This window comes from Erpetoichthys calabaricus, chromosome 14 (genome assembly GCF_900747795.2).
Source record: "Erpetoichthys calabaricus chromosome 14, fErpCal1.3, whole genome shotgun sequence".
In the NCBI taxonomy this organism is placed as follows: domain Eukaryota; kingdom Metazoa; phylum Chordata; class Cladistia; order Polypteriformes; family Polypteridae; genus Erpetoichthys; species Erpetoichthys calabaricus.
The window spans coordinates 15788152-15801245 of NC_041407.2; the positions used below are offsets into that span (position 1 = coordinate 15788152).

A 13094-nucleotide genomic window follows, 5' to 3' on the forward strand; every position below is an offset into this window, starting at 1 on the left:
GGCTACTTCTTACCAACTCTGTGAGACTTAACAGGTTTTTGAAGTTTCCTTTCAGGTGAAGCTCATTGATGATCCCCATCATGGCACTGGCCGTCTCTGTAGCATGTTGGAGCTTTTGATATTCTTGGATTTTGGTGAGAGTATTTTTGATCCATTCTTGGTCATGCGTTTTAACTTTCATAAAATTGCTCATCAGGGTCAGTTCTTTCCTTATCTGTTCTCCAGATCCTTGGTCTCCAGAAGCTTCTATGACTTTTTCAACTTCTAAGAGTGTCACAGCTCCCATAGCGAATTGTTTAGCCAAATGGTTATAATCTTCAAGGCAAGGCTCCCAAATTGTAGAGAGGAGTTCTTTAAGGGACATTTCTTGAGGCTGATTTGAATAAGGATTTTCTTCATTGGCCTTCTTTATCCAGTATGTAAGCATCAAAGTGCTTTCCCTCACAAGATGCATTTTAGATATATCGGTCTTCAAATCAGTGCAAAGATTGTAATGCAGCACTTCAACATGTTCATCTTGTGCAGCTGGACTGGTGGAGCTGAAAGATCTCACCATCACTAGCTTACTTAGCATTTTCCTGGAAATATTTTCATTATGTTGCTCTTTTAGGGAAGGTAACTCATATACTGTGAACACAGAGAAATTTAAAATAAGATACACACAAAAAGAGTATAGAAGAATTTGTGCTTTTCTCGTTGAACACATAACATATAAATTGTATACAATATTTCAAGTATATACAGTACTAATTAGAAATGACTCTACCAACATATAACCATGTTAATTTTACAGTTTCTGGCTTCTTCTGTCCCATCTTACAAATCCAGGCTGAATATGTGCATCTTCTCTACTCAACTCTGTGTCAGTCTATTAATGTGTAACTGCAATACACACGTAGCACAGAACCCTGTAAAGGTGTTTATGACAGTGCTCACAATGAAAGGCATCCTGCAAATCATCATTAGCTTAATACACATTTTCTGGGCTAACCTCTAAATCTTTTTGCTCCATTCTCTGCAGTTCTGGGTAGATTTCTCAGTTCAGACCAATTTTTCCCATGCCATCCTCCAGCACATATAACCTCAACTTCTTCAACCTTCCTCTGGACCTCATTCCTGTCCACCTCCATCTCGGTGCATCTCTAAACCTGCACATCCACCGCATTTTCTTCACTTGCCTGATTCACGTTAACCAGTTTCTCATCAATACAACTCATTGCCTCCACACCAGGCTTTTCTATCAATCTGGTATTTGCCTTCCTCTCCGTAACATTCCACAAATTTACTTGATCATTCTCATCTGTTGTTTACTTCATTTTTCACCTTCATCAATCACGTCTCACTCGTGGGCAGCATACTACTCTTCACACAACTTTCATAAATTTTATCCTTCAATATTACAGAACCTCCGTTAGAAATCAGGCCAGGGGAAGCTCCCACTATTTCTTCCATGTCCCTATCACCCTTTACTCTCACTACAATGCTCACTGTTCCACCTGAACTCAGCATGTCACCTAAGTAGCAGAACATTCTTAATTTTACCAAACAAATCTGATGATAATATCTAAATTTCTAATTACAACATCAACATCTTGTATCCCTCTCTCACACATACTAAACACAATAGCTGCACTTCCTACTGGTAGACTTCACTTCAAGCCAGTACATCATTAATTCATAGTACTGTACTACATTTCTATGCAACCTGCGCATTTGAATTGAGTTTCTCCCGGCACCTTTATTGCACCCACTTCTTTCACAGTTCCTATCTCCAGCTGTTAACTGTTTTTTAATTTAGCTGTGAGACTTTTTGCTTCCAATGTGATACGAGATTATCAGTGTACAAAAGGTCCCATGGCAATCCAATCCACAGGTCCCTAGTCATCAACTATATTACTATCTGTTGCTTTTTTTGTGACAACAAAAAGCACTGAACTAGTGATGAACAATGTCACGCTGATTACATTTCATCAACCAACCCTTGCAAAGTTACTGATATGATTACATTTTCATCAACCCACCCTTCCAAAGTTACTGATATGACTATATTGATACAAATAGTGCCAGAATCCTTTCAAGATATAGCTAACCTGTGACCAAGTTGCAGATCTTATCTATCATCTTTATCAGGGTGCCCACATGTTCTTTCTCCTGAGTAAATGCTTTCCATTCTTGCTCTCTGCAATGCAGCACCATCTTCAGGTCCACCTTAGAGTATGTTGATGTTGAAATCTTTTTTTCTGTGAGAAAAACAAAAAACAGATACAATTTATAACAATACCCTCAAAAACATATTATACAGCAAATATGTGTGTGGTGGGAAAAATCTGGTTTGTCTTAAAAGCTGATCAGGAACAGTGAATCAGTCAGTTCTCAGGTCTGGAAGCTTAATTTATCAGTGGTTAAGTAAATATATTCCTATGTTAGTGACAGTAGGGCACAATAACAATGGAAGATATATTTTACAATACTTTCAATCTGCCTGCTACATGCAAGCAGTGCTAAAACAATCTTACACTACCACTTTTAAATCCATGCTTCACTTATAGGGTTGAATTGCCAGAAAGATGTTACAGAACTATTTTCAAATCCGTTACAGATGCATGCTGCAGGGTGCTACCATCTTATATAAGAGGAATGTTATGACACGGCACTTCACTTGATTTCACATCAAGAAACCAGCAACGGGTACAGTAAGTGTAAAACATTATGTCTGTGACCTCGTAATGGTGGGTGGTACTAAATGGAAGCACTCACGACCAAAAATAATTTCAACGTGACAGGGAAACAATAACACCAACGGAACAACAAAAACATTAAACATCCAAAAATGCTCAAGAACTGATCAAAAATTATGCTAAATAATTGCTGACATTTACAAACAAAGATTTATTACAATCTGGATCGCATTCCAATCTGTTATTCCATAAAGGTAGTTCTCTTTTAACATTGCCCCAATCAACTCTTAATATCAATGAATCTCTTGAGGTCTCTGACAGAACAACAATGGATTTCCCATAATCCCAGCCAAAATCCAGATTAGAAGCACTGGGGTCCTTCTGTACAAATGATAAGGTAGGCAGTGGAGGATACATCCTGTTTGCTGGAGATAAAGACTGTTGTTTTTATAAGTCTGACAGCAGCACTGCATCAAATCACAGTACATCTGACGCCAGGATGGGGTATAAATAGATGCTCCCCTGGAAGCAAAACTTCTTTTATAAAGAAGCATGATCGGGAAGAATAAGGAAAAGGTATAGTGAGAAAAGTAAATGAACATCTGAAAAAGATTAGGCTGGTCAATTTACACAGCTCACTGCTCAGGTGTATCCCCATACTATACAGAACTGTAATGGGGTATAGGGGGATTTGTTATTGTAAGTGTTCTTTATTCTTATAAACCTTGATCATGTTTTACTATAAACGATTTTTTAAACTTTATGGTTTTGCAGATAGCTCTGTGTTATTTATGATCTGACAAGCGTCAACCAATACATATTTATATTTCAGTTACATTTTTAACGCTTTATGGGTGAGGGTCACAATGGCATCATGTCAGGTTTGACAAATATGAAAATAAATTATAACTAAAAAACATTAAAATAAGATCCAGCAACTAACGTTGGTTGTAAAGCTTGTCAAATTCATTCCTGTTTTTGAGAATATGCAGGAGGTGTGATACACAGATGTTCCCGTGAAAAAGACTCTCTGCCAAATTAATCAGAGCTTTCTGGCCTTCTTCTAGGGCCTCACGAGCCTCCTGGGAGATGTCAATGTTCTTCCAGTCTATTAATCAAACAGAAGAGGGAAAGGTGAGTATAATAATTATGAAAAGTGCAAAACTTTGTAATTAACTCCAGTTAATTATGTTGTATTATTGATGTTAATGTACAAATTATGAAAAAAATGACAGCCTAGTTTGCAAAGGACTAGAATTACCAGAGTGTGATGCTTTTCATCAAATTGTAAAAAACTGAACGTTTTATGTTTTTTTTTGTGAGTTTTCCAGAATTTGGTAACATTGTGCTAAAATAAAGAAGCTGAGGCTCAGTTGAGCTGTTTGATGTCTCAGCATGAAGGATGGACTACTGCATATAGGGCTTTCTATTCATAAAGTTCTCCAAACTGAGCAGGGGTGCCGATATTAATTTAACTTGACATGGATCATAAACCTAAAGTAACATCTGCTGAGAAACTAACCTATTTTGTGGACGAGATAACATCCATGTTGTAAGACAATATTTATTGGACTTTTTTCACTTAAGCATATTACTCTACACTTTTTAACCACTGTTCATTCATGCCAGAGTCACAAACCTTGACAAAGGAAATAGTTGAGAGCTGAATGAGATTGTAACAGCTGATCCTCAATGCACACGTTATTATCACGTGCCCTACAGACGGACTCTAGTATTATCTTCGACACAAGCTGAGATGGAGCTGATCTGATGCAGGGGGACATCTTTGACAGCAGCTCATATTCTTTGCCTTCCTGAAAAGAAGACAACAAAATTCCTACCACTGTTATCAAACATATCCATGTCATATACCATAACCTAAGAAGTTGTGTTACCTGTACACAATATTCTTACCGTACAAATAGAAGAAATTTCCGCCAGGCAGTGCTCTTCAAGACACTTATACATAATTGGATTGATGCTTTTTGGGAGGAAATGCTCAGAGCAGAAGGCCAATATTATATCAGGAGTTTTAATCTATAGGCAAATACAGAAAAAGCTCTTTGAATGTCTGCGCCATTCAAACTCCATGTTAGTAACTGCTGTAGTCTATTATCACAAACATGACAAGGTAAAAGAATACATACATGAACATTATGAAATCATCACAAAATCAACACAAATAAATTATTTAAGAATAAAAAAATCTAGTCTACCATATATGTTATCTTCTGGGGGTTTAATGAGTGGATCTCAGTGTTCAGGCCCACCTTATTTGTATTGTCCAGTGGAGCACCTATATTATTGTCCTGGCACATTAACACTTCTTTGCTACAGAAATTTACTGAAATTCTAAATTTCAGAAAATGTAGTATTCTAAATGCTACATTTTCTGTCACGATACAATTATAAACACCTACAATGTCCTACCTCAGAGATCCTCATTGACCAATCCTTCTTTATAAAGTCCTCCCATTGAGCAGAAAAACTCTCCAGAGTTGACTTTACAGAAAATAAGCAGTCCCACAGCTATAAATATAAAAAAAATACATTTTAACCCACTTGAGATTAAATCACAGCTAAAACAAAGATCTTTATAAAGCACTACAAACACCTTATTGCATTTATCCAGTTATACCAGATGTTAACAGATTTATATAAGTTTGACTTCCATGTAAATATATCTGTGGGTGACACAAGTTCCACAGTTATCCATATATCTCTATGCAGTGTCTTTTGTAATTGATTTAGTCCTTCCACAAAAGAGGATCAAAATGGTTGAAACCTAATTTATGAGTGACTCAGAGGAGAGAGAACCAGAAAGAGTGTCCAGAAACCAACTGAATATGTTTACTAAGTGTTTAGCTGACCAAAACCACACCATGATATCACACACACATGTGGGGCACATCCTCTACCAACATATGGCATCACAGGAACCAAAAAAACAAAAAAATCAAAATATTCAAATTTATAATGTAATCTTGACAAACTTGACAAGGGGAATACTAACATAATATCCATCCATTATCCAACCCACTATATCCTAACTACAGGGTAATGGGGGTCTGCTGGAGCCAAGCCCAGCCAACACAGGGTGCAAGGCAGGAAACAAACCTTGGGCAGGGCACCAACACACACCAAGCACAATTTAGGATCGCCAATACACCTAACCTGCACGTTTTTGGACTGTGGGAGGCCCGGCTGGAATGCCTCCGCGTTACCTCCCCTGGGATGCTAGATGGCAGCCCCTCTGGGTTGCAGCGGTGCCTCGGACTCCCACCGAGCTGGGAGTTGGAGTTTGGTGCAGCCCTGTTGGGATCTGTGGGCGCCACCAGGGGGTGCTGCAGCAGGATCTGCTGAGCTCTTTTGGCCAATTCTTCTGCCACGCCTGGAAGTTCTGCTGGAAACTACGTCATCAAGCACCTGGAGCACTTCCGGGTGCAGTATAAAAGAAGCCAGCAGCCACTACTCGAAGAGCCAGAATTGGGAGGAGGAAGATGAAGCTTGACTGGAGGAGAAAGAAAAGAGAAAAGGAAGAATATTGTATTGTGCTGTGTTGGTGCTTTGGACTGTGGTGGGCTTGTGGGAAACGGGAGACGGCGTTTCCCATGAAGTAAAAAGAAAAAAATAAAACGTGTGCCTTGAACTTGTGTCCCACGCTTGTCTGTGTCATGTTGAGGCGGTGGTGCCAGCCTGGTGGTCCACAGATCCTAAAAAAAAGATATGCCCTTCTGGACAAACTGTTAACTGTATATTTTCAAGTTTCTTGGTTTTTTTTGTGACTAATGGTAAAGCAGTGTGAAATTAAGTTATGTGTTTCAATATATTTCAATAAAAAAAGTTAATTTCATTTGTGTTTAAAGGATGGTGACTTTACTTAAGACGTCTTCTTTATTCTTGTTTTTAGACTCTGATTTGGACAATAAGCATACGGATAAGGGGCTTGTTTGATGGGCAACTAGTATATCAAACAAAACCCAAGTACTTCTTTCACCTGACTGGCACTACTTTACTTATGTTGACTTACACTGAGCCTAACCAGAAAAAAAAATTGCCAAAATGTATTTAGGGCATTCTTTCTTCATTCATTAAAACCATCTATCATAATTATTTAGTACAATACTTTCATGAAGGTAAGAGTCCCTCTTTTGCTAGACTGTTATGATAGATGCCTTACTGTAAGGCTTGTCAAATAAACACTCAGAACACTGGAGCGCCACTGGGTTGTGTTCTAAACCCACTGCTTTTCTCCCTGGTCACTCATGATGTTGTCACTAAGCCTTACAAAAACCTTATTATCAAGTTTGCTAATAGTAGTGGTAGGATTCAGGAACAGTGTGATTGCTAAATGTGTCCACTTCAATGATGCGATAAGTTAGATAATAAACACGGCAGCAAAGGGATCTCTCTGGTCTACTGCAGAAGTGCAGCGCTTACTTGAAATGGAATTCTCATTTTATTCAGTACCATTTGAGTTACAAACAGGTTTTAATTCTCATCTTACAGATGAACGTGAATAATTGTAGTTGGCAAGAAAAGCAGCAAATTCCTCCCTTAACATCATTTGTCTCTGTCTTCTCGTACGTGCTGCACGATTAACAGCAAAACACTGTGGTGCACTCTCAATAAATCTGTACGAAGGTAGAGCGTTATTCAGCCTTTGCACAACTCCAAAAAAAAACACAAAATAAGGAAAATCATTTTGACGTGCCTGCTGCCACTCCCTGTTCGGATCTTGTTTTGGCTGATGACGAAAGTGTGCCCAGGCCTAGCGCACTGTGAGTGCAGGCCAGCGGGGGAGTAGGGAGAGGGGGACAATACCAGTGCTCTTTCTTTGTCTAACATTTACAAGCCTATTGTGGCAAGTGGCCGGAACTGTTACCCGGCCGGGACGCCCTGAGTGTGGAAGTTCCGGTGGGGCGAGTATTTTCAGGACAGTTTCTCCCCCTCAATCCTGGACCTTTCCAGGGCTTTATTTGGCCACACTTCTGCCACACCTGGAAGTGTGGCCAGAAGAAGCCCATTGGGCACCTGGAGTCCTTCCGGGCGCACTATAAAAAGGGGCTTGTCCCCACTATTCATCAGCCAGAGTCCAGAGCCTGAGGAGGAGTGGAGGGAGAAGGACTGGAGGCAAGAAGGGACTGTTGTGGTGTGTCGTGTCGTGGTGCTTGTGCACTTTTATTCTGTAAATAAACGTGTGCTGGGTGCAAAATGTGTCTCCTGCCTGTCTGTGTCTGGGTTGGCTCCCCACTACCTAGTTTTGTTTTTTTCTATTTATATTTTTCAAGTCCTTTTGGGCTTTTTTTTTTTTTTTTTTAACTCTTTTTGTTATTCTTTAAACTCTTCAGGTTTCAATCTGAAGAGTCTCTGCATATTACAAAACACTATTATCAGCTGCTTTAGCACAAACTCTCTGGCAAGTTTCAGAAACTACCAAAAGTCACATGGGCAAAAATAAAAAAAAGCAGGGTGTATGCAGTATGATACTAGATATTCAAAAACTATTGTATCAAAATACTATGCTCTTGTAGACATCTCCTACAAAGAATCATGTAACTAAGGCCACTGTTTACAAAATGAATAAATCAGCAACTAAAATAAAGCAAAGAATGAAAAATCAGTGTAACAAAAATATTAAATAAATAAGAAAAACAACAAGGCTGCTGCATCTCTGGGCCTCATTACTATGGACACTTCTCAAAGAATTGTAACCATTGTGAGGTTAATTACTGGAAGAGCTTTACTGAATAAAGGCCTCAATAATGGCAGATTGACAAACATTTCTGATTATTTAATCAAATGTACTTTCTTGTATAGATGATGTAATTTAAGGCAGATAAAAAAAAATCTTAACATCTCTAAATCCTACTGCAGAGACTTCTCCACAATGAGGACATCATTTATTTAAAACTTAATGCTAGCCACCAGTTACATTGTTTGCCTTTCACAGCAGTGTAATTATCTTAAGTGACACAAATCTTACAATTCATTGTTTTTTTTTCTTAAAACACTGTCTTGACATTGTTGGCAGACAAAGTATTCAGGCCCAAAAACCTTGTGATAATAATAATAAAAAAAAACTTTTCTCCATAACTACTGTGGCAGACAACCAGGGACCTTGCCTCACTGGGATGCCTGGAGAAGAGAAGGACCAGGAGAGGGGCAATATCTTCCATGGGGCACAAAAGGGCAGCCCCCCTGGATTACATCAGGGCCACGGATTGGGAACTTGGAAGCTCAACCCAGTTGGGTGTCTGTGGCTCTCGCCAGGGGGCCCCTGGATGATCCCGGAGCCCTGGATGGCAGGAAGTGCTGCTGGAAGAGGAACCAAATGCACCTGGAGTGCTTCCCCGTGCCCATGCAGTACTTCTGCCACACCAGGAAGTGCTGCAGGAAGTTCATCAGGGTGCACCTCAAGCATATCCGGGTGCAACATAAAAGGGGCCACCTCACTCCATTTGGAGAACCAGAGTCTGGTGGAAGTGGACAGAGCTTACAGGAGAGGAGTGGCGGCGGCAGAAGAAAAAAGAACTGAGTTTTATGTGCTGGTTTATACTTGGTTGTGTAAATAAACATGAGGAGAATAAACGTGTGTGTTGTTTGGATATCGTGTGTCCTGGGTGTCTGTCTAGCCGGGCTGGTCTTCTACACTACACAGGTGTTGATTTCAATGGAGTGATTTAGCCACTGCCAAAAACACCTTAGTAATTTATTTCTAGTGTTGGTCTATGTATATATTTTTCTTATTCATTTTGATAAATACAGTAATTCTTCATAAACTGCTTTATCTATAATCATCAATATTTTATCAGAGAAAACACTAACATTTGAAAAATAAGAAATAAAGAATGAAGCAGGCGGTGTGGTGTCATGGCAAACGTACTGTACTTTAAACCTAAAGCTTATCTTGATCTTTTGAGCTGACAAAAATAAAACAACAACATGAAGGTGAGGTGCAGGCAGCACAGTGAAGCTATGCATTCGTTCTCCATTCCCACTTTTGTCCCATTCAGGGTCATCAGAATCTATGCTTGCAGCACTGGGAAAAAGGCAAGCAGATCTGAGTGGAAAACAAGTCAACTGCATGGTGCACTCATGTAAAGTACTTGCCCACACCTATTAGTTTATACACGATAACTAAACTAATAAATAGGAAATAAATGTCAGCTCAGATCGTGACAAGACCAGTCTCATGGAGCTATAAGGCAGCAGCAGTAACAGATAGATAGATAGATAGATAGATAGATAGATAGATAGATAGATAGATAGATAGATAGATAGATAGATAGATAGATAGATAGATAGATAGATAGATAGATAGATAGATACTTTATTAAACCCAAGGGGAAATTCACAATTCACATCTATGCAATCATGTAAAACCACAATAAAACTGATAGATTTATACTGAATCAAATTTCAAATTGCATCCAACAAGACTACAACTGTCAAGTTCTGACTATCTCTTAAAATTTAACTCTGTAGTAAGGTAATTAGCCCTAATTACCATAAGCATATACATATAAAATTCAGTTTTAAAGATAATAATATAGTAATATTTGTAAGATTTTTTTAGTACCTTCAGCTCATTGTTTAAAAAAACATAGATGCCTGACTTGTGCATAGTCAGTGGGGGGTGCCTCAAAATGCTGTCCCTCCAACTTCGGAATTTATTTTGTAACTCATCCAGGCTCATATCCAGCTTACTCCTTAGCTCTGCAGAAACAGTGGAATCCTAGAAGCATAAATTATTAATGTAAAAAATATGAAATAAACTTTTCTTATCAATCATGCTTCTACATATTGTATCCACTGTCAGTTAGAAAAAAACATTACAACCCCCACATATGAAAATTTAAATAACAAATGAAATAAAAACATACTGTATATGAATTTTAACAGGCTGGCAGCAAAGGGCCACAAGTGTTACCTCTGAGGTTTCAATGGACTAGAGCCCTGGCTCCTATCAACAAGGACTTTCACATTCTTCCTGTATCCATTTAAATTTTCACCACTTGTATGCCAAAGACACATATGTTATGTTGAAGGGCACCTTTAAACTCTCTCATGCCCCCAATAATCCTGTATTAGATATAAGCATTGGCAAAGAAGCACAAGTTTCGTATACAAATTCATGATGTCCTCCACCCATCCTTCAGTTGGAACATGTTTTTTTATTGCATCATCATGGGGAGCTGAAAATTGTCAGGGCACCGTAGCATTCAGAAGTTTGAATCAATGGGTAATTTTAAAATCGTCAGCTAACCTAATATTCATGTTTGTGGTAGAAGTACGTGTAAATGGGGAGAACCTGACAACTCGTAATTGACAATGATTGAGTCAAGAACTGAATTTGTGTGTGGAGGTGTGATGCGGTAACACTAACAATTGTACTATCTCAATATAATTATACTTTTACTAGCCGTGTAAGTCCGTGCTGTAAAAAGCCCTAAATGTCAAGATGTCGGGGCGGCACGGTGGCGCAGTGGTAGCGCTGCTGCCTCGCAGTTAGGAGACCTGGGTTCGCTTCCCAGGTCCTCCCTGCGTGGAGTTTGCATGTTCTCCCCGTGTCTGCGTGGGTTTCCTCCCACAGTACAAAGACATGCAGGTTAGGTGGATTGGCGATTCTAAAATTGGCCCATGTGTGTCCTGCGGTGGGTTGGCACCCTGCCCGGGATTGGTTCCTGCCTTGTGCCCCGTGTTGGCTGGGAGAAATTAAAAAGTGCTATGAAAAACAAAAATGTTTACTGTATTTACTGGAATGACTTTCCATTTCAATATATTAGTAAATTACAGAAATTATGATTCAAACACATTTTATAAGTATGCCTTATATCAATCATATTTAAAATCTCATTTCCCTACTAAACAGCAACATGTTTAAAGGTCTTGCTGTGGTGAAAGTTTTTCCAATGATTGATATATAAATATAAAGGTACATCTCCGAAGAGCTGGAATAGTGTATAATGAAAAAAATGTTTTCGTTCATCATACTAAACATGGGGGTTTGAAATGTTCCAGTTGAAAAGAATATTAGGGCGAGTGGATTGTGCAGTAAACTTTTATGATCACTCAGTGCCGTCCTTAAGGTGATACACAATAAAGAATATAAATTGTTGAGGACTTATTAAACTTCAAAAGCTTTCTAACAGAGGTGTAAAGACAGCACACCATAAGAGGGCACGCAGTAGGCATATCCAAAACATACGGGAGAGGGTACCTGGTAACATCTCTAAAAAGTATAGTCTAGTCCATGGTACATTTTTGAGTGTTAAGAGAGATGTATGCGATGAATAATTTTAAACCTGACTAGTCCATATGTTCTATCAAGTGCTAACTTTCATCCATCTTCTGAGAATCTAACTTTAAGGTTCAACTTCTAGTACTGCTTCAGATTACCAAGGAGGGCATCATTATAGAGGCACCAGTGCAAATGTAAGTAACAGCCTTGAGCAGAATTAGCAGTAAAGTACAGCAGCCTCCAAAAAGGATATATGTGTCTGACTTTAATGTGATGGGAAACAAATGAGAATAAATTATATTTATGACAAAATATGTTGAAAGATAGAATTCTTTTGAAAAGCTCAGTTCTGTGTTCTTAGCACATTTCAGATGGAATGTATTCTAAAGACGGGAAAAAGTGATAACATTGTAAAAGTATTAGCAGTGCTTCCATCATCAGGTGTCACCTGCACACATACCAAATGGTCAGGGAGTCTAAACTGCAAGGTTGTGCACTTGATAGGAATATTACTTAACATTTAGAAGATATACCCTTTGACATAACCTAATGCAGCGAGATCAAGGATAAATAAGCATTGTGAAACTCAGATCCAGAGCAGAAGTTACCATGGCTATTTTAACTATCATTTTAAATGATAAGTGAAAAGCAAATTAAAGGGCCTCAGTGAGAACCCTGATTGGCCAGAAACAAAACCATCATACCTTTTGAAGGAAAGCATCTTGCGCCTCAGCAACTCTTATAACCATCTCGAAAGACAGCAGTGCAGTGTGGCAAGAACTCAACGTTGTCATTGTGCAAACCATTGAGTGGATTTGAATACAATGTTGGAACAGAGAGCTTTTTGGCTCAAACAGTGGGAGTCTGGATACAATAAAAAAGAATAAAAGTCAACAAGTAAATACAAAAAGACTAATTATTTTCATTAAAGTGAAAGCCAATGGAGGCACGGTGGTGCAGTGGTAGCGCTGCTGCCTCACAGTAAGGAGATCCTCTCTGTGTGGAGTTTGCATGTTCTCCCCGTGTCTGCGTGGGTTTCCTCCGGGTGCTCCGGTTTCCTCCCACAGTCCAAAGACATGCAGGTTAGGTGGATTGGCGTTTCTAAATTGTCCCTAGTGTGTGCTTGGTGTGTGGGTGTGTGTGTCCTGCGGTGGGTTGGCACCCTGCCCAGG

General features: G+C 39.1%; 1 protein-coding gene across 1 annotated transcript in view; it reads right to left on the reverse strand.

The window, feature by feature from the left end:
* rnf213b (ring finger protein 213b) overlaps positions 1-13094 on the reverse strand; it is a 122975-nt gene that overhangs the window by 84712 nt on the left and 25169 nt on the right. The window contains exons 12-19 of the mRNA XM_028818325.2: positions 12627-12786; positions 10261-10416; positions 5109-5207; positions 4593-4715; positions 4318-4492; positions 3622-3786; positions 2091-2240; positions 14-627 (exon numbers count right to left, since the gene is read on the reverse strand). Coding sequence (XP_028674158.2) covers positions 14-627; positions 2091-2240; positions 3622-3786; positions 4318-4492; positions 4593-4715; positions 5109-5207; positions 10261-10416; positions 12627-12786 — 1642 coding nt within the window. The remainder of the gene's footprint in view (positions 1-13; positions 628-2090; positions 2241-3621; positions 3787-4317; positions 4493-4592; positions 4716-5108; positions 5208-10260; positions 10417-12626; positions 12787-13094) is intronic.